The 21,709-nt window shown below is 45.4% G+C and overlaps 1 protein-coding gene across 2 annotated transcripts; it reads left to right on the top strand.

The window, feature by feature from the left end:
• Positions 1-236: 236 nt before the first annotated feature.
• Positions 237-21,612, top strand: LOC136965534 (phosphoinositide 3-kinase regulatory subunit 6). 2 transcript variants are annotated; one of them, XM_067259712.1, is made up of 20 exons: positions 237-328; positions 7,041-7,127; positions 7,519-7,620; positions 9,697-9,788; positions 9,899-9,967; positions 10,405-10,537; positions 10,812-10,881; positions 11,222-11,408; positions 12,624-12,771; positions 14,330-14,416; positions 14,950-15,433; positions 15,788-15,887; positions 16,582-16,704; positions 17,230-17,337; positions 17,625-17,727; positions 18,515-18,585; positions 18,783-18,873; positions 19,014-19,066; positions 19,197-19,303; positions 19,734-21,612. In XM_067259712.1, exons 2-20 carry the CDS (start codon positions 7,115-7,117, stop codon positions 19,888-19,890), a joined length of 2,298 nt encoding a protein of 765 aa, XP_067115813.1. In that variant the 5' UTR covers positions 237-328; positions 7,041-7,114; the 3' UTR covers positions 19,891-21,612. The 2 variants fall into 2 exon arrangements, with proteins under 2 accessions (XP_067115813.1, XP_067115812.1); XM_067259711.1 differs by having other exon boundaries at positions 17,227-17,337.
• Positions 21,613-21,709: the final 97 nt, after the last annotated feature.

Below are 21,709 nucleotides of genomic sequence, written 5' to 3'. Positions count from 1 at the left end.
AATAAGGAGCAGTTCATGCGAACACGCTCAAACTCCAAATAAGTTCACCAACACTCAATCAACTCACCGACATTAATCACCAGCTGTATCACGGTTATAACAAAATCAAACAAATCAGATGAAAGGGACTATGGTTGAGATGTGATTTATTGGGCTGAATGAATGTTTGATGACGTCAGAATTTCTTGGAGGGCGTTGCGACATTGCTGCCTGCCTCCCGTGTGTCACTTAACTGTCACAACTGCAGAAGAACTTCACTGCGAAGCAGTCCGATCGTCCTCTGCACGCTATTGAAAGTTATTTCTGCAGAGCTGCACCGCAACAACAGGTGAGCATATATAGTTAGAAGTTAATTGTAAATACGCTGCTAACGTAATCTTTACGTAAGTAGTCTATATGGATTTATTTTAGGAACGTGTATGAGTTTATGAGGGCTGGTTATTTAACTGTCCAATATATCCCCGATGTAGTCAGGGATTTAGATTTACAAATCCCTAGACTGTTACTGTAATGCACGCATGAATAAGCCATTAGATTAACTCGATTTCGGGAAATACAGTGAGTTTATAGCCTATCACGAGTTTGTAGATCGTACAAAATTATGATGTACATCTCAACATGATTCAAAGATCACGGAGTTTATATGTGATTTGTATAAGGAGTCGTATCTTATTTTATGTATCGTGACAGTAGACTAGGCTACCATGTTGTTTTTATCTGCGAGTGAATTGTGTGGCACAGATTGTGTAAAACTGTCAAACCTTCTCAATCTTGATCTATGCTCTTTTGTAAAGCTCTCTCTTGGAAGTCGCTTTGGATAAAAGCGTCTGCTAAATGCATAAATGTAAATTTTGATAAGATAACTGAAACTTCGGAGACAGTAGCCCTGCTCTGCCCATTTCTCAACATGACTTAATTAAACTCTAAGACAATTACAACAGTAGGGTACTCGTTTTAACTTTCTTTATGCTTACCATGTTCATTGTAGTGCACCGCCTACCAAAGAAACCTCCTCGTATGTGTAAACCTACTGGGCAATAGACCTGATTCAGATTCGGAACAATTTGATAACAATTACGTATCTAATTGAAGTTTTGTCTGTTGTAAAAGTGTGTTTTGTCTATTGGAATTTAAAGTAAAGCTGGAGTTTACCAGCCCTTCCTTGTTTTACATGAGCGTTTCCTGATGGGGGGGGGGGGGGGGGGGGGACTGTTGGACATGTTTGCATGTTTACACATTCACCCAACTACTTTACAGTTACTAACCAACAGTTGTACAAATGCGTTTAGGTTTAGGGCAACTGCATGCTGTTGGAATGTCCAGGGGTTTGGTGTACTGTGGATGGATGGGCACAGTGTTACAATACCTTAAGTAGGCTATTCAGTTTATTCAGATGCTAGCCTGCCTCCTGTCAGTGTCTGGTCCTGGCACTAACAAGGCACATTGTGTTTAATCAGTTGTATGCTGTCTATTTTTCTGTCAGTCGTTTCTCTCTTTCTCCTTTCTTTTTTTATTTAGTTTGTTCGTTCTCTCTCTCTGTCTCTCTCCCTCTGTCTCTCTCACATACACATCAGACTCTTGGAGGACTTTATCTGGTGAGGCTAGTAGTTCTATGTTTATTCATTACCAAGACATTTGGTGATTTCATTTTCCAGACGCTTGAAATTCAATGACGTCTCGACTAAACAGCCCTAACCCTACCAGTCTGGGCATCAGGCATATTCGGAGACACAGACGACCACAGAAAGCACTTAAACTTTGCCTAGTGCAGACACCACCCTTGTGTTTGCCTTAAGGAGGAATATGAAAACAAATCGGTCACACTTCTTGGCATGGTCGTGTGCTCGCGACTACTCAGGAGGTTGTCTCCACTGTGGAGGGACCTTAAGTCTGTGTATTTGTGTGTGTGTGGGTGGTCAACGTCTCTGTAATGCACTGGGTAACCATATCCTGTTCCAATACAGGATGATTCACATAACAGCTAACTACCTGACCTTAAGTCTTTGTTCTAAAATAATAAAGAAGTGGTTTTGACATGACTGCCTACGTCACTAGAATACTTTGCATATCTCCATGGCTAACCATGCATTCCTTGACGTTGTATGTGTTAGAATGTCCTGGAACAGTTGCGATATCTTGTCTGTTTTGGATGAGGCAACAAGAAACTGTATTTTAAACTGGAGATTAAGTTCCGTTAGACTCTGCTCAAAGGTAAAAAATAAATAAAAATGGCGTCCATGCTTAGGTGTCGTTCCTTACAACCCTTCCACAGACCTCTTACTGAGCTGTATCATGGGCCTTTACTGCAGCTATGACAACAGGTCCTTTAGCTCGGTGTACTGGAATAAGACTGCATATACTTCCTGGAATAGTGAAGGAAGGAGGGCAAATCACAGTTCTTAATCTTTGCGATAAAAGGTTCAGTGTTCACTTGCGAATCTGTAACAAGATTCCTGTGGTACTTTTTACAGAGTCCATTGTCTCTCTACTACACTTTAATGAATCTGAATCCAACACATTTAGTCATTAAGCAGACGCTCTTATCCAGAGCGACTTACAGTACCATTGTGATGGGAACAAGTTGGTTAGGCCAGCTGTCCTGGTGCTGTGGTAATTGGGTAATTGTGGTGTGCAGCCATACCTTGGCCATGAATCATACACATTTTTACTGTGTCATACTGTACATTCCTTCAGAATAGGATGTGTAGAACAGGTGTGTTGCTGCTGTGTTTTCAGAGCATAGTTAGGTTTCGTAGGTGAGCAGAAGGCGAACAGCGCTGTATGTGTGTGTGTGTCTTATCAGTCTGCTGCGAATCTGGGACACCTCAGACAGCACCTGAGACCCCAGGCTGCTCTCCAAGGGGGATCATCTTCTCAGCTGACCCTCTCAAGACACCTGACCTTATTCACACCACAGGGAGCCCCCCACGGGACCCCTGGGTCTGCCTCTCTCTCTTACTCCCTGTCTTCCTACGTCTCTCGCTCCTTCTCTTCCGATCCCCCCCGATAGACACTGGGGCTCGAGTCTCCCGCCAGCTTCGTTGTTCCAGGCGAGAGATTGATAACGTTGACTTAGGAAGCCTCCCACCTCTCTCTTGTTCTTTCTCTCTCTGTGTCTCTGTTTTTCTCTTTCTGCCTCTGTCACTCTCTCACCCCTTCCTCTCTCCTCTCTCTTTCCGTCTCCCTCTCTTCTCTCTCTTTCTCTCTCTCACCCCTTCTCTCCCCTACCTCTCTCTCTCTCCGTCTCCCTCTCTTCTCTCTTTCTCTCTCTCACCCCCTCTCTTCTCTCTCTCTCTCACCCCTTCTCTCCCCTACCTCTCTCTCTCCGTCTCCCTCTCTTCTCTCTTTCTCTCTCTCACCCCCTCTCTTCTCTCTCTCTCTCACCCCTTCTCTCCCCTACCTCTCTCACGTCTCCTCCTCCCCTCTGCTTTGGCCAGGTAGAAAGAACTTCCTCATATTGTTCAGGTTTTACAGCAAGTCCAGGAAATATCCTTGATGGATATTCCCCTAACATGAAAGACTCGGTTGTTTTTTGTTTGTTTGCAGGGATTTCTGTCACTTGGGGGTAGTTTTGGACATCTTTGTTTTTAATGCAAGGTGATGGATGATTCTGTAATTATGTATTATAAAGTTTGCTTGCTTTAGAGCACAATATGTTGTTAGTTAATTTTTTGCTGTCATGAAGTGAAACTTCACTGACCTCATGAACCACACATTCTCAAGTAAGTGGCATTCTAAGAACAGTGTCGGCATAGTTTGTCACTTTGTCGTTTTTCCAGGTAGGCCTCGTGAGCTACAGCACTGTCACTGTGCAACGCTGTCCCAAGTCGGGGATTTCCAGTCCAACCCCTCTCACACACACACACACACACACACACACACACCACCCCCACCCCATCCTCCCACTAGGGCTAGGCCCAGGACAGACGGCCCTTTCCACCCCACTGCCGGGCCCTTCCTGTTTTCAGAGGCATCCGTGGTGTGCCGGTGCGGAAATGAGGCCCCCTGTTTTCTCTCTTCCACATTGTTCGCCAACGGTGTGCAGGGCCACCTGACCAGAACCCCGATGACCCTGATGCAAAACCAAAGCCTGTGGCCTGCAGTTCCCTTTACACCTGTCTAGAGCGTGCTTCTGAATGTGAACGTCTCAAAGATCACAGACCCGTAACTCAAAATAGCCCTCTCGTTTACTGGTCGGAGCTGCAGTCGTAATCCTACCAAGTTGAAAAGGGAAGCATGAATGAAGACGGAGACTTTGCTTTGACGCTTCAGTGGAACGATGATCACAGAGTAGTTGCACATCCTTCTATCAAAGGTGTGTGAGTGGAAACAAACTCGAGTTCCCCCCCTTGTACACTGTACGGGAGACCCATGTGCAGTCGCAAATCTTTTCAGAAGACGAGCGCCGTCTGACATGGGTTCGATACACTCCTCACCCACACGGGAGGTCTGGGTGAAAAAAACGTGGGCTGGATGGAACTCAGTTGGCTGAGCGGTGAGGGAGTCGGGCTAGTAATCCGAAGGTTGCCAGTTCGATTCCCGGTCATGCCAACTGACGTTGTGTCCTTGGGCAAGGCACTTCACCCTACTTGCCTCTGGGGGAATGTCCCTGTACTTACTGTAAGTCGCTCTGGATAAGAGTATCTGCCAAATGTAAATGTTGCTTTTTGGACAGGTAACAGATACTCTATAATGGATTCAACCAGTGGAGGAAACTGAAACCAGAGTGTAGACGGATGTCGGAGTGTAAATGTGCTGAGCTGTGATGGGGTCAGTTCCCCTTGTCTCAAGCATTAGTACGTGTTTCTGCTGCCAAATGAATACCAGCCAAATGTCTAGGCTATATTTCTGAACTGACAGTCGACTCTATCTCGGAACCCTACACTGCCAAGATAAACTAGCAAGATAACTGTTTGATGACTGTGTTGCCTCTAGTATTCTCCTTCTTTTATCACGGATGTTCAAACTAAAATGTGTCATGTAAATGTTAAATATGTGAACCGTGCAGTTTTATACCAAGTGCCTGTCCATGCAGTGTGTGTCCATGCAATAGAGTGTGTGTTAGGAATGTTAGTCGGTGGAGTGTGTGTGTGTGTGCACAGTACTGTGGGTGGGCGTGAGGACAGGGTACAGGAGTGGGAGGCATGACCTAGAAATTGTAATCGGAGCCTTTACCATAAGTGCGTCCAGTAATTTAGATAGCGGGACAAACAATGACGATAGCAAAGCAAACAAGAGCTCTGGTCACTTTGAATTCTTGCACTTCTCTTATCAGTTCTCACACTGTTATCTTCCGCACCACTTTTTCCTGAAAGCAGATAATCATTCATTCATGCCCGTACTAAATCACAGATCATCTGTCCAGTTGTTGCATGCCTTTCTCTGTCAGGGTGCATAGGACATGCTATAAGCTCTCGCAAGAATTAAAGTGGTCTTTATTATTTTATTTATATATGTCGTCGGGCTCCAAACTAAATATAACTTGCGGTTGTGAATGTTACACCCCCTCAAACAGGCAGGAAGTGTGTCACTTCCTGTCCTCCGCAAAACGTTGGTGTTACATTTCTTTCAGTGGGACTGCTAGAGACCGAGGGAAAGATTCGATTTAAAGAGAGATAAATGGTCTCGATAGGGGTGGGGAGATATTTCTTCAGTAAAAGGAAAAGAAAATGGAACGTCGAGCTAGTTACTGAGAGGTTGAAAGGGAGAGTGGAAGGCGACGTTGTCAGGGAACTTGTGGTCACACTGAGTGCAGTTAGTGGCTGAGGCGTCCTGGTTGATACAGTACGTTTGACGACGGTGTTTTAGGGTTCATGTGCCATTTACCAAACCATGTCACTTCCTCCTTCTGTTTATGACTGTGTGTGTGCGTGCTTTATGTGTGTGTGAGTGAGAGAGCCATCAACATGCCCACATATGAACAAAGTTCATATGTGGGCACCCTTTTATGATTATACATAGGTAGTGTCCGGCCCGGAACACCACAAGTGGAATATTTAACGCGTTAGAAACGAGTTGCCCGGATGCCCCCCGCCTCCATTACAAACTTACGCCTCACACAAGCACCCCCCACCCCCCCTCCTTCCCCAGCATAGTGCTGGCTCCAGCTGTCAGTGCAATCCTTTACAGGAGGAAGTTTACTTTGCTCATATTGAGTCCGCTTGGCCTGGGTACTAGTTGAGCACGCTCAAAACTAGTGTTTTGTAAACCGTCAGCAGGAACAGCTGGAGAAAAGACACACTTTTAGAGGGAAGAAGTAGGTAGGTGCGTACGCACGTGTGTGTGTGTGTGTGCGCTGGGTTTTAAACTGCTTAGCTAAGTGTTTGTAGGCTAACTGTCGGCTCGGCAACTGGGAAGTTCATATTCTCTCATTTGCTCTTTTAAGCGGCAACATAATGGATGGTCTCTTGACAGTTTCTGTATGAATGCTGTTTTGGATTTTGGTCATTCCTCCATTCCGGTCATTGCTTATTGGAGATTGTCATTCCATATGGATTTCCACAGCCTGTTGAGTATGTTGTGTTTGGTTTAGTTGATATAGTGTGGTCTAGTTGTCTAGCTTTCTCACAATTAGCAATTGCAGTGGAAGTTAGTGGAAACATAGTACACATCGTCCTTTTGGACATGGACTAAGTTCAGGTTGGATTCCGTACATCATCCATACCTTAGAACCTCAATACGGTTTGACCAGTTTTGTTTATGATTTGTATATGATTGATTGATTGATTGCAACTGCACAGTATCGCTCCTACTCCCTATCCTCCTGCATGCATTCAGGTGTGAGAATGACTCCTCGCTAGAGCAAAGTCAGGCCCAATGAGTGTGAGCGAGACTGTTACTGTGTTATGGGTGATGAACGACAGTGTAAAACAGATCAGCGAAAAGATATGCATCATATTGGGCTCGTCAGAAGCTGGTATGTTTGATCACTGGTGTGTGTGCCTTAACGCAATTGTATCGTCTTTCACTGAAAATCCGACCAACCTTCAGCCCACATAATCGGTTGTTTGCCTGACACTGTTTCCTCTTCCTGTCTGCAGTGGTGAGACCGTGGCCCCAGAATGTATAGCAGACATGAGCGACACGACCCTCTGAGATAGCTCCTGCAGCCAGCATGGAGCCCACAGGTTAGCATACTCACAAGCACACACACACACATACTCACAAGCACACACACACTCACAAGCACACACACACACACTCACAAGCACACACACACACATACTCACAAGCACAAACACGTACTCACAAGCACACACACGTACTCACAAGCACACAGACAGACACACTCACTCACTTAACTACAGTATCTGTGATCTTACTCGGTCATAACCCAGTTCCATAATATGCTCATCCTATCCTAATGTGTAACTATGGTGTAGTCACTTGCCATTATACTGTCATATTTTTGCGTGCGTATATCCTGCACACCGACACATTCACTGTGAACCAAGATACAAACTGAACTCACTGTATCCCACCCTCAACCTTTGACCCCTGACACTCCCACCCCCTCAGGATGCTGCGCTCCAATGGCCTTGGAGTCGGACATCTACCGCAGTGTCCAGGCCGTCCTCAGAGAGTTGGAAAACCAGCACCCCTCCACCATGGTCAACAAAGGTGCCTTCCACTGACCCGGGTGCTAAAGAAACCGCGGCAGATCGTTTTTTATTGTGTTTACGTAATTAGGGGGAAGCAGAATGCTACAGTGTGTAAACGCGTATTACACTGCCTTACTTTACGCTCTGGTTGTATTTAACGTTGGAAAATGGTCCCTTCAATGAGTAAATGTCAAATGTGAATGTGTTAGAGAGAGAGCCCACATACGACGTATGTGACAGTGTGGGACGCCCACTTACACTATGCAGAGAGGTCCCCTTCTGCTTCACTGTCTGAGCAAAGGTGAAAGTGTTCACCCTCACACTTCCTAGCTGACTCTAAAACCATACTAGAAAGGCATTTCCTGCTGAAAATATAAGATAACATAAGGTTAGCTGGTTAGCAAACACAGCATCAAAAGTAACACAAAGTTAAAGTACATAACAAACAGACAAAATACCTCGTTGGCTGCATGCTCTAAAAGGAAATCTTATCTTCTTTTACAGTCCCTTTCAGCTTTTAAAGGCATTAATATCTTAATGTAATTATCTTGACTAATGTAATATCTTAATGTAATTATCTTGACTAATGTACTACCTAACTTCTACCTAACGTGTGTGCAAGGACATCAGCTTTCTTCTCTGTGTTTCACGCTCAAAAACTAGCAGCTCCACCAAGGCTCCAAAATAAAAGTCTTCTGTTATTACAATAATGTCAATACAATACAGTAATGCTACATACAAATACAAAATGTAAAATTCTGAAAAACCTTTACAAAATATTAAAGTAATATGGTGGCAACAGTTACAATAGCAGTAGCAGATGTGTGCATTGAGTGCGTTTACCCGGCTTTCTTAGTAGGATTCAATGTGTTGATTGAATGAAACATACAGCAGTAGGGCCGATACAGGAAGACACGGCGACACTTTGTTGCAGAAGGATGATGGTGCAAGTTTTGTCCATGGAGCATACAACGATTAATAAAAAGAATCATGTAGACGCGCTTATTGAGTAATCGCATAACTAATTACACATGTAAACGGAGTAATCTTATGGCATAAACCGACAATTGCTAGTAATCGGGTTTCTCATGGTCAAGTAAACACACTCAGTGGCGTAGTAGAATAAAACAGTTCCATTAGCAATAGTAGTAAAAGAGATATTAGCAGCACCTGCAGTCACCTCTTGTAAATTGTCACCAAAGATTGTGTCACCAGATTTGCATTGGTCTCTATGGGGCGAGAGTTGGACTTTGTCTCGCTTTCGTGGGGCTCTGAACAAATGTGTATGTCTGTTGGATTCAACAGACAACTGTCTACGACCAGCACAAAATTAGCTATCTATTGATCCAAAAATGAAGCATGAAGAGCGAAAATTGTGGCAATGCTGGCAAACTAGAAATATTTTTTCAACGATATCCGAAGCTGCCCTCCACTCTAAGCGTTTCAGTCTGCACTCTAGGGTTTCATGTACACAACCATGTAAATCTCAGAAACGGCTTGAAAAAGTCATGAAACATAATCAGTGATATTGAAAAAAGTTGACTAGATATCAAAAAGCTGAATTATTTAAAAATAGTTTAGGGTTTTGTCAACATTTTAAAGTTCAAATGGTGGCTCTAGCTGAAAGATTGAGGAAGAACAAGGATTTGGAAGTTGAATAAGTTTAAAGAAGTTTGAGAGGATTTGACAGAAAACTACATTGGAAACCCATGTAAAAAATATTATGAATATTGATTTATATTAATTCAAGCATAAGAGGTACAAAGCTGAAAAGTCACAGCACCCATGGCCTGAAACTGATGAATTTTTTGATAGCTGAACGGTTTTAATAGCTGAAGATTTGAAGGCGCTGAAAGGTGTCTTGGAAGAAATAGAAGAAGAAGATGCTTAAGCAGCATTTCAACAATTAGGATGAAGTGATACTAGCAGCCCACAGGAGCAATCGGCAACAAATATTTACTCGAGTTATCAACCGCAGTTGATTCGCCGTGCGACGGAATAATGTTGTGTGGAAAACACTTAGCCAGCCATGAACAACAGTTTAGTCCCATGTCTGTGGAAACATTGAGCAGTGTGTGTGTGTGTGTGTGTGCAGGGATGCTGAGATGGACACTGCACAAGAAGGTGCAGAACAACCATTTGAACAGTCTGACTCTGGTGAGAGTCGTCATTAAGGAGCTCGAAAGGGTAAGTCCTCCTCCTGATACATGTTCACCTGCTCCTTACCTCAATGGCCCAGACAAAACAATACACCCTTTGTCTAAAAAGATAAACTGACAGTGTGTGTGTGTTTTCAGGCCGAAAGAGTTGACTCCCGGCAACACATCATTCCATTGCTCCACACACTCATCTATGCTGTTATACAGGTATGGTATGTTTCTGTCCTTTCACCGTGACATCCGGATATCTGAGCTGGTTTTGTCTTTGATTACAGTCATGGAATACTTCCTTCCAGTCAATACAATGACCCAGCAACCAGTTTATCCTTAACTAATGAGCCTTATTTCGATTTAGCTCGATGGATGAGTGAACAATAACAGTTCGAAAGCTGTGTCAGTTTCTGCACGTCAGCATTGCGCCGTCATTGCGGTGGTTTGGTTTGGGAGCGCAGGGATGATTAACTGACGCCGGGGGGGGGGGGGGGGGGGGGATTTCTGGTGTGTGTGTCCTTGTTCGTGCTCGCGCATGCGTACGCCCATGCACGCGAATATGTGTTTCCTCGCGTGCGTGTTTATTGACTGTACTCGTGTTGGCTGTGTGATGGGTGTGTTTTTTGGCTGTGTGTGTGTGTGTGTGGTCGCAGTCAGCCTACATCCCAGACGACCTCTCCAAGAGGGTGTATGACTTCTGCAAGCGCCTGCTGACCCTTCCCCAGCCCTACTGCACCGTGGGGCTGAGCTACACCCGACACATGAAGGCCGAACGCTCCAAACCAGGTGCGCAACACTGCAGCCCCAACACTCTCCCCTGGTGCCCAAACACACGCACACACTGCCTTGACATCCAGTACATACAGAACGGAAGGAACGTACGATGAACGCGGATCGTACCGTGTCGGTATTTGTGTTTGGTGCCTTTCTGTGGCCTATGTGTCTGTTAAAACAAACTTAAACAAAGATAGAAATTGTCGCGTCTAAAACCGGTGGAAATATATCGATGTCAGGAGTTATGTTATTGACTTGTGAGACATAAAACTGGTTTCATCCGCAGGTCTCATGTACCAGAGGATGGTGGTAGCCGAACAGAGCCTGAAGAATGAATATTATCCATGTCAGGAGAGGTGAGGAACCCGGCATTACAGAGCATAGAGCTAACTCACTCAAACATTTAAGATTCTGTATAAACTGTGTGATGGAACTTCGTAAGCTACTTTACTCTCGTGACTGCTTGGTAGAGTCTCATGCAAGTCATTGAGTCAGTCTACAGTAAAGCACATTTATTCGAGCACATTGAGGTACATTACATCATATTATATATGTGCCCGGGGTGTTTAGTGGTGTACTTTACTTTGTTGACTCTATTAGAGTTTCATAGAGGTCACCCAGTCTGCGGTCAAACCGTGGGTATTACACCACAGGTATTTCAGCTACAGCCAACACTCCTCCTATTGTTTCCCCCAGGGTGTTTGTGTTTGCGGACCCAGCTGTGTTCTCCGGGCCCCTGGGGCAGGGTCTGCGAGGGGACATCGAAGGGCCTGGGGGGTTTCGGAGCCCCCTGGACCACATGTGCAGCGTGGTCCAGCACTCCATCCAGGCCTCTCTGGGGGCCGAGCGGTGCCACGGCCCCACCCTGGCCCAGGCTCTGAAGGTAAACCACCGGGTTTCAGATGGCACCCAAGGAGTCAGAGGCAGTTGCATGCAAACCAAGGTTTTATTTGAAAACCGAAAAAGGGCAAAAACGATAACCAAAAACACCTCGGCGACTAAGCCGGGAAAAAAAACAAAGCGCCCGTAACAGACGTGGAAAATAACAAAAAACTAGACAGAAGTTCGAAGCGCTGGGGGTAGCCGAACGTTACTTCCACACGAGACACAAGACCGGGGGGGGGGTCAACATGCGACGATCTGACAGGGACCTGCACACAGAAGGAACATTAAATAGACAGGGTAATCAGTGGGTTAACACAAGACAGGTGGTGATATTGACCGAAGACTAACGAGCTGACATTGAATCTGACAGACAAACACAGACATCATGACACCGGGGGGTCAGGGTCAGGTTCACTGTGAAAGCGTTTGACTTTGTACTTCATGGTGAGCGTGTTTCTTTTTTGGGACACGCGGCTCACCATGGGTTTTTTCCCCCCGCTTTGCTTCTTTCACATGTCTGCCTTTACGGCTGCGTGCTCTCCCTTAAGTTTCGGTTCCGCAAAAAGAAAAGCCTCTTCCACTTCGTTTAGGTGGTCGATGAGGTTTGACCCATGCCCGGATGAGAAGTAGGTTAATCAATTTTTGGCTACAGTTGTGGTTGGTTCTTAATGTGGTTTGAATAGCTCAGTGGAGTTATGTCATTACCTTTGGTGGACATACATTTTGCTTCTGCATCTTTCGATGATTTCGTTTTCTCACTGAATTACAGTATACGCGCCCAATTTGTATTTGTTTGTATATCTCAATGCGTTTTCCTCTGCACTAAACATAAACGGTAGTATTTACTGTATTGTATGATTACTTTGTTGACGTGGTCCTATGTGGTCCTATGACCCAAACTAAAGGTCCACTAGGATTACCTTGGGCCTTCCTCAGTCAACTTCAGTCAGGACTATTGTTGTTCCCAGAGCTGGACGGTGTTGATTGGGGCCGTGTGTCTTGGCGCAGGTCCTACTACAACACCTAGCATCTCCACAGGACATCCAGACACTGAGAAGTGTTTGTCTGGACACCTCTGACCTCTCACCTCCTTGCTATTCATAGACCGTGTATGTGTGTGCTTGTTTTCCTGTGTGTGGGTGTGTGTGTGTGTGTGGGTCTGAATGCCCCCTCCCTGATATTTGTGTGTGTTTGTGTGTGTGTGTGTGCACAGGACATGGGCCAGGACGTTGAGCCATACTTCCAGGAGGTGGTGGCGTCTCTGGAGCAGAACGTAGAGGAGGGCACTAGGACCGAGGGGGCGCAGTTGAAGGACAGGCTGGAGCAGCTCTACAAGGAGATCCTCACAGCCTCCAGCTTAGGTACAGTACAGAGTATCTACTGTGGACAAATACTATACTGTACTACAATACACTGTATTATACAAGGAGCGGATACACATAGTATGGATTTGAATTGATCTGAAGGTGTGTTATTAATTGAATCTACAGAGTTGACAGCTTTATAAAGGCCACATCATTTCGACACATAAATGTAACCTTTTAAATTAAATGAACCGTGTACAACACTGGCTTGACTAAGCCTTGTTGACAAATGCATTTTACAAGCTTTGGATGGAACTGTATCGTGTGGAACAGATTTAATTTCCTGTCACGCATTCAAAAAAATAGTAACCAGCAACTCATGAGAACAACAACATTCATCAGACGACAGAATAACTCTTGCTCCGTAGCTGAATCATTCCAGTCGCTTCACCCTTAAGCCTTCATTGGATGTCTATTTCAGCATTTAATAACATATTTATCTGCAATGCCGTTAATAACTGTCACTCAGCTGTAAGTGTGAGTGCGTCTGCATCTGGGTTTCTACATCTGTGTGGTTTTTGTCCGTCTCTTCATTAACAGAGTGACTAAGTTCAGTTGAGTTTTATAAGTAATATCAAGCTGCAGATTGGGAGAGAAAACCAGACCTCTGACAATAAATGGACAACACAACACCAGGCTTAGGTCTCAGTCATGTCTCTCTGAGCTCTGGAGGCCGCAGGCCCATCTTGAATAGGGCACGAGAAAGTAAAAATAGGCAGTGACAGTCAGGCAGTAAGGACGTTACAACAGTCCCAGAGAAAGAGATTGACCAGCCCATGACCACAGGGCAGAGAGAGATCATAGGTGGGGCTCTCCCCGTCGTCATCACAAGGGTACTTTCTCCTCACCCTGGACATCTATTCAGTCTGACAAATAGACACAATCATCAGAACCAGAATCCGAATACGGTTTAATAGCCAAGTAGTTTACGCGACAAGGAATTTACTTTGGTGGCTTGGTGCATACAGTAAACATATAAGAATTCTAAAAGTGTGTGCAGTCTTGCAAGTCTATAAAAAGTATGAAATCTAAAAAATATATATATTTACAACAAAATACTAACAAAAACTGTACAGTATGCAATAAAATATAATATAAAGTAACGAGAGTGCAGTTGGCTGTGAGTCAGAGGTGTCAGTTGGGGGTCCAGGGCCTTGTTGATGAGGCCAGCTGCAGACATCATCTCTTACCAATAGCAAATGCATATGAGAACATATTAACTGAGTCAGATGGCTGAGCGGTTAGGGAATCGGGCTACAGTAATCTGAAGGTTGCCGGTTCGATTCCCGGATAAACAAAAAATGACATTGTGTCCTTGGGCAAGGCACTTCACCCTACTTGCCTCGGCAGAAAGTCACAGTACTTGCTGTAAGTCGCTCTGGATAAGAGCTAAATATGTAAATGTAAACGAGTATGCATCCAATGACCAGTTCTATTGATTAGTAAACAAACATAAGTTCCCAGGAAATCCAATTCCTTCCACAGTCCAGGAAGTGAAGACGGGCTCGTTTGGAGTCATTGTGACAGTTTGAGGTCTTCCTCTTTCCTTGTTTAGAGCCATTGTCCTCTGGAAGAGTGTGTGACAGCCCGCTTCCAAACCCGGAGATGAGCTTCCACCTGTGGCAGGATGAGGAGGATATCTGTGAGTAGCTAACAAACCAGAGGGGGGTCTGTCATTGTCTCGTAAACGGCCACACTTTGCTCGTTCCCAGGACGCAGGGGGGGTGAATATTAGCCTCTAGTTGGAGAACGGGATTTCTTTTCGATTTGTTTCGGCCGGTTTCAGTAAACTGAAGGGGCCCTTTGAAGGGTGGACAAGCTCAAAGAGACACTCGATGAAAATAAGATATGAAGGAGTCAGGTGGCTGAGCGGTTAGGGAATCGGGCTAGTAATCTGAAGGTTGTCAGTTTGATTCCCCACCATGCCAAAATGACGTTGTGTTCTTGGGCAAGGCACTTCACCCTACTTGCCTCGGGGGGGAATGTCCCTGTACTTACTCTAAGTCGCTCTGGATAAGAGCGTCTTACAGTAAGTAAACTAAATGATTAAATGTAAAATGATAAAAGCGCCCACTTAGCCCAGTGTTCCATTTGACAGGACTTTTGTGTGTTTCACACGTAGGATTCGTCTTGACGCTCTGTGTGACGTTTTTCTCCTAACCCTAACCCCGACAGGGCGAGAGCTGGCCAAGTGCGTGCGCTCCAGCACCATGTCGGAGCAGTTCTCCCTCGGCCAGGACTTTGACTTCTGCGACCTCCCCGGCGACATCACCCCCTCGGAGATGCCCCGCCACTCCATCGTGTCCACCGACAGCGGCATCGAGCGGGACCTCCCCGGGGCCGACCCCCAGGCGGAGCCCCCCGGCGGCCCGGGGGAGCTCGAGCAGAGCAGGCTGTCGCGCCGTGGTGGGATTAAGATGAGGCCCTCGGTGACGGACAGCATGGCGCTGATGCAGGACTCCCTGGAGGACCCGGGGACTCCTGGGGGGAGGAGGGAGGAAGGAGGGGGAGGAGAAGGGGGAGGAGGCACGCTGCAGAGGAGGGCGGGGAGCAGCGCGACCCCCTTCCCCAAGCATCAGAAGAACTTCACGGCTCGGATTGTGGTGATGGGGGACGACAGAGTGCTAGGGAGGCTAGCCAAGGCCTTCTACTTCCTCAGGTGAGAAAGAGGGGCGTGCGGGTAGTGTCGGTTGGTGTCGTCTGGCCGTAAGTTCCATCGCTTTGAGAAATACTTTCTCATAGCCGCAATGTGATGATGAAAATTTACTAGCAATAGACCAAATGACGTCATTGTGTGACTCAGTGAATAGATGAGAATCAAGCAATTTCTAGCTTGCTCAGTTCCCCATTGGCACTTTGAGAAGCAAACCCATAAGCAAAACCATGACACGAAGCAGAATGGGAACTATGACACATACGTGTTAAATGAGTCACATTCCAAACCATGTTGGTGTAACAAGTCAATCCCGCCACCTGTGCAGAGCATTTCCTAATGACTGGTTTCTCTCTGAAGGAAACGAGAAGCGAGGCGCCTGTTTCTTACCATGAAAGTCAACCTCCAGTTCTACTACATCCCTGTCAGCGAGGAGCTCACACCCACGTCCTCTGGCAGAGTGAGAACCCCACGCCATCCAACCCGCCCATCCAACCCACCTAACAGTTATCCAACCCACCTAACAGTTATCCAACCCACCTAACAGTTATCCAACCAGGGGAGTCGTTAGACCCTTTTTACTGGGGCAAGTGCCCCAGTGTAAATCTGCTGTGCCCCAGTAAAATCTAAAGTTTGAGTTTTAACAATTTACTTTATTAGTCAGTGCATTCATTTAGATTGATAATCTCTGAAAAAATAAACGCAGTATCGCAAGCAACGCTTGTAAAATTAAAAAAACAGTATTCGCGTTCAAATGAATGCAGAGTAGCAAGCTTGACAGGAAAAAAAGGAATACGAATAGGGGCCTGTGCCCCAGTAGAGTTTTATGTCTAACAACGGCTCTGTATCCAACCCAACATCTATCCAACCCACCAGCTGATTCAGAATGTTGCAGCAACCTACTGGCAATGTTTCTACAATGCTCGCTGTCAGCTGGGGAGTTAAGTCACCTGGATATGTCACATGACCTGCTTTCTGGAATACCCCCCTGGTGTCTAGTGTGCTATTGGTGACGTTATGTGTTGCCAAAGGTAGTACAAAAGTCGATTGAAACATGAGATTCCCAGCAAAAACTCCCTCATTGGCATGTCAATGAATGTCTTCCTCTTACTGCGTTGCATGACTCAATATGCACCATTTGATCCTGTTTTCAGGAAAACCTTTCTCCTGCTGGGCAAAATCCCTGTGCTCTGGGCTCCTACCTGGGAATGGTAGACCCTTGGTACGAATGCAACATCAAGAGTCTGGGGTCGATGATCCCCAAACTTGCCAAAATGGTACGTTTCTAATTCCAAACACGTATTTGTCGTTTGATTTAGGCCTTTTATTTAGAATGAAGTGAAACATGCAACAGTATATCTAACATGACTGTGCCGGAGATGATCTATAGAGGGCAACTGTGACTATACGTGCAGCATGTAAGATTCCCTCAGTTGACACCTCATTCCTGTAACAGAGTCGCTTGGGGTCTTGCGTAACAGGCAGAAGGACAGGAAGTTACAAAATAGCTTCTGTTGCTGCATGCTCCCGGATATAGGGGGAAAAAGTCAGTGTGTTTTCATTGAAACCACCATTGTGACGAGATACAAGCATGGACATACGGTATATACACCTGCTCTCTGACGCCTCGTTGGTATCTGTTAGGGAAGGACAACGCTAGAAGTAGAAGTAGCATTTACTTTTCGTGTTTTCAAGGTCTTTTTCTTCGTCTTTCGGTTCTCATTCTTCTGTGTCTTCTTCATCCTCTTTGTCACCGTAATCTCCGTCGCCATCTTCTTAATCTGCTCCTTCTTCTCCAGCAGTCGAGCAGCAGCAAGCAGACAGAACCAAGTCCCTTCCTGTCTGATGTCATATCCTATTACGTCCGAACGGGGCTGCAGCCAGTGTATTTCACCATCTACTTTGTCAAGGTGGGCAGAACTGAACCGTTAAGCGTTGAGACTCCACAGGAACTGCTTTACTGGGCACAGATTTCAGTAAGACCAATGCTGGACTAAGAGTGCCCTGGTGTACATGTTGGTCTGGTAAAACGACCGTTTAGTTCCTGGCTAAGCTACTGCTGTCACCTAGTGTCTGAGAGCAGTACCTTTTGAACAAGAGGAGGAGTCTGAACGTGTCGGTCACGATCGCGTCAGACTCGAGTGTTTCCGAGTGGGTTCGTTGTGACCTACTTCTGTACCCTTCCTCCCTCCTCCAGATGACCTTCTCTAGCCTCACTAAGGAGCCGGTGGAGGAGGTGTTCCTTTCCCACCTGTTGATGGAGTTCCCTGAGCTTACACTGCCCGCGGCCACTCTAAGAGGTGCGTGTTCCTGTGCGTGTGTTGTTGCGTTTGTTTTCGTCGTTGTCGTTTGTGTGGATGTACAGTTAGGTCCATAAATATTTGGACATTGACACAATTTTCATCATTTTGGCTCTGTATACCACCACAATGGATTTGAAATTAAACAATCAAGATGTGCTTTAAGTGCAGACTTTCAGCTTTAATTTCAGGGTATTTACATCCAAATCAGGTGAACGGTGTAGGAATTACAACACATTTGATATGTGGCCCCCCCCTTTTTAAGGGACCAAAAGTAATTGGACAAACTAACATAATCATAAATCTAATTGTCACTTTTAATACTTGGTTGCAAATCCTTTGCAGTCAATGACAGCCTGAAGTCTGGAACCCATAGACATCACCAGACGCTGGGTTTCGTCCAAATCCATTGTGGTGGTATACAGAGCCAAAATTATGAAAATTATGTCAATGTCCAAATATTTATGGACCTAACTGTACATGTGCGTGTCACCCGAGTGTCCACGCGCCGTAGCCTACGCGAATGCTTCTGTATGAATATGTAGGGGGTCCGATGGCTGAGCGGTTAGGGAATCAGGCTATTAATACGAAGGTTGCCGGTTCGATTCCGGCCGTTCAATGACGTTGTGTCACCCCACTTGCCTCGGGGGGAATGTCCCTGTACTTACTGTAAGTCGCTCTGGATAAGAGCGTCTGCTAAATGACTAAATGTAATGTAATGAATGTTTGCGTGCGTCAGTTGCACGCCGACTCTGAGCCCTCCTCTAATCCCTCGTTTTCCCTTCAGACATGACGATCAAGCAGAGGAAAAACACTGGAGACATATGCGGGGCCGTCGTCTCCATCAATTACAGACAGGTGAGGAGGGAACCCCTCCGACTCTCAGGTTCCGAGAACCTGTAACCCAGGTTCACACACGGCACGACGAAAAGCTTGTCGTACGCCTCCAGTTTTAGGTTTTTTTAAGGGTGTGTCACTGGCGTGTGTTTACGTGTGTTTGTCCTCCTAATGTCTCACTACTCCCTCCCCCCCTCTCCCCCCCCCCCCCCCCTCAGGTGACGTTGAGTGGACGAGACGTGGACAGGGGCGTATCCCTCAGGACTGCCGGAGCTCAGATCAGCGCTATACCTTCCAATGAATCTGAAGGTGACATTACCCAGCTCCTCATTTCCTGTTTTTCACGAGTTGTAGTTCCACACAGGATCCGAGTCAACGTCATTGTCTTCATCTTGTAAACATGTAACGTTGTCTTTTCTGGTCCACTGTGTATCCCCTGCTGTTCCCAGATCTGAACTGTCTGACCGTGAATTTCTGTAAGACCAAACCAAAGCACGGCACGGTAAGTTAGGACAAAGGCGCTTCCGTTCTCCTCTGAGGGTTCCATGTGTGAAACGTATTGTTCACCTCATTAAGGATTTGTCTTCGAAAATCGCTGTCCAATCAACCACTCTTTCCAATGCCGTGACCAGGAGTACAAGATGCGCACCTGCAACATTAAAATAAGGGCTCTTGAAAGGAGATCCTTCTCTGTCATCCTGGACAAGGACTCTCGCAGGACCTTCAAAGATGTTCAAAGGTGAGGGAATGGCTTCTTTTTTTTTTCGCAAGCCTACACTGACTTTGTACAAAACCTCTTCAGTGTATTTGCAAATGCTGATGTGTATCAAGTAGGGGGTGTGCATGATTTTGTCTCTGACAATACCGTACAATCAATAGAACGTTACAAAAAGGGGCGGATTCTAGACATATTTTAAGGTCAAACAGACACCCCTCTGTGTAAATGACCTGTGTATGCAAATGGTTTGGCTGTACAGCTTGCTCTGTAAATGCAGCAGGTGGTTGTTATGGTGATTAGTGTTGCTTTCGTTCATGGACTTGTTTACCAGAAGGCTTGTTAAGGCGCACATCTTGTTAACAACTGTTCATTCGTATTCGCCCTGACATCAAATAAACACAGGGCATTTAATGGGTCATACCCTAATCTGTATGTGTGTTTTCATTTTCAGCATAGAGATCGCTCCCTGCCTTGACCCAGGGTACTGCATCCAGAAGACCATGAGATCCAGGTTCAGTCTGGGAGAAGACAAGGATGCTGGACTAAGCAAGTACATGAACAAGGGACTCCCTCTACCTATCAACACCTTTGCTGGTATCATCAACTGACAACGCCCACTTCATCTGGATGGGCGCATCTGTACAGAGACTAAGAGGTTGGGACCATCCGTATGATCTGGCGATTAGTTGCGATTGGTTGCTTGATTTACCTCTGTCCTTTACTTAACCTTGATCTTTGTGGTTAAGTGTTGTTTACGTGGACAAGGGCCACAGTAAATCGCTTCCACAAGTAACCCGGGGTTTTACAGAACTGATCCAGCTCAGAGAGGCCCACCAGACTTCTGGAGCATTCTTCTTAACTGCTGAACAGTGACGATGTGGGAAAATCCATAAAGGTGAACATCTTCACAGTAACAAAGGGTCTGTCATGCCTGTGGTGTGACTATAGTAACATTTCAAATGAAACGGTATGCTTGGCTGGGCGCATTTAAGGTGAATGTTCTTGGAAGGAATTACACAATGAAATACGTGGCGTGTTTGGAACTTGGCAAGAGATTCATATTCCAAAACAAAATGTCCAAGATAAGGGTGGGCCAACCGACTAAAGCGCCCGCATGGGGATAAATATATCATACAGGCTTCCTCGTAGAACGAGTTTATCTCCTACCTTATGCAAATGTCCCTGAGATGAACCAGTGCTATTGGTGAGATAGTGTACCTTCATTTAGTAAGCTCCCAGGTCAGAATTCTAGGCTTTAGTACAGTGGGCTATAGCAGGTCTAGGGAATGAGTTAATCATGGCCAGGCTTTAGACTAATGAGCTAACTCACCCACTTGTTTTCACGTAAACACACTACCTGCTTTTTCCAATTGTGCTGTATCAGCTAGCACCAGGGGTGTGACAGGCCTTCCTAGCTAAGCTTGATTGGACAAAAGAAGTTCACGGGCAGCATATTGATTCATTTGAATGGTACTGTAGGAACAGCAAACCGTCTTAACCCCTTTGAATCCATCGCCAACATCCGGGTTTACATGGAACAACAATATATCAAATGACTCAAGTCAAGTGAAATCCAAAACGCTGTCAAAAACCTTCAGTTCAAGTAATGTTCCTTCTAATTTGGTCCTTTTCTTAGATGTGATATGCATGCCACGTGACACACACGTCATACAAGCTGGGACCCCATACAGCTTTCACTTTCTAGCTCATTTAACCCCTCGATGCTAATGAAAGGTGCAATATTCTGTAAAGCTGAACCACACAGCTTTCTGCTGTCCATACCGTAACGGGTGATGGTGTGAGAACGTGGTTAACGCTTTGAAGGTTTATTTGTAACGAGTCACGAGCTGAAGGAAACTGATTCTTGTAAATGCATCTCAAAGCGTATCTGATAGTCACTGACAGACTTGCAGTTACGAAGCCGCTTTTCTGAACAATACATTCTGAGTATGGTTTTTTGGTATTGGATGATCAGAATAGCCTTTAACGGATGATGGCCTAATGCAGGGATACAATGCAGGAGATTATCTGATTGTATTTCCATGGTCTCTAATGTATAACACTTAATGTGGATATTTGAGTACATTGATTAATTTGAATCTCTTGTATGATCTTAAGCATGTCTTACAAGTGTTTGTGGAGCTGTAATCAGAGAAAGAGTTGAGATTGTATCTGTTAGTGATCAATTTTGCACACTATATTTTATTATGTCAATGCCTTGTTAGGCAAATAATTGTTATTGTAATGATTTGTTTCATATTGTGTACATAAACATATTTTGCATCTTTACAGTGTATATTTTACATAAAAAGAGTTTACATGTGAGGAACTCTCTGACTCGATTGGTTTCATTGATGAAAAAGAATCCTTTGGCGAAAATTCTGACTTGCAGGTGATATGATACGATGTTAACACAAGGTGGCGCCA

This window comes from Osmerus mordax, chromosome 21, assembly GCF_038355195.1.
Source record: "Osmerus mordax isolate fOsmMor3 chromosome 21, fOsmMor3.pri, whole genome shotgun sequence".
NCBI classification, from domain to species: Eukaryota; Metazoa; Chordata; class Actinopteri; order Osmeriformes; family Osmeridae; genus Osmerus; species Osmerus mordax.
Note: the sequence above shows the minus strand (reverse complement) of the source record. Positions and strands in the feature narration are given on the sequence as shown.

Coding starts and splice junctions, on each gene's coding strand:
- LOC136965534 (XM_067259711.1), top strand. Junction 17,728..18,514: donor GCCCGCGGCCACTCTAAGAG/GTGCGTGTTCCT, acceptor TTTTCCCTTCAG/ACATGACGATCAAGCAGAGG. Junction 19,304..19,733: donor ACCTTCAAAGATGTTCAAAG/GTGAGGGAATGG, acceptor TTTCATTTTCAG/CATAGAGATCGCTCCCTGCC.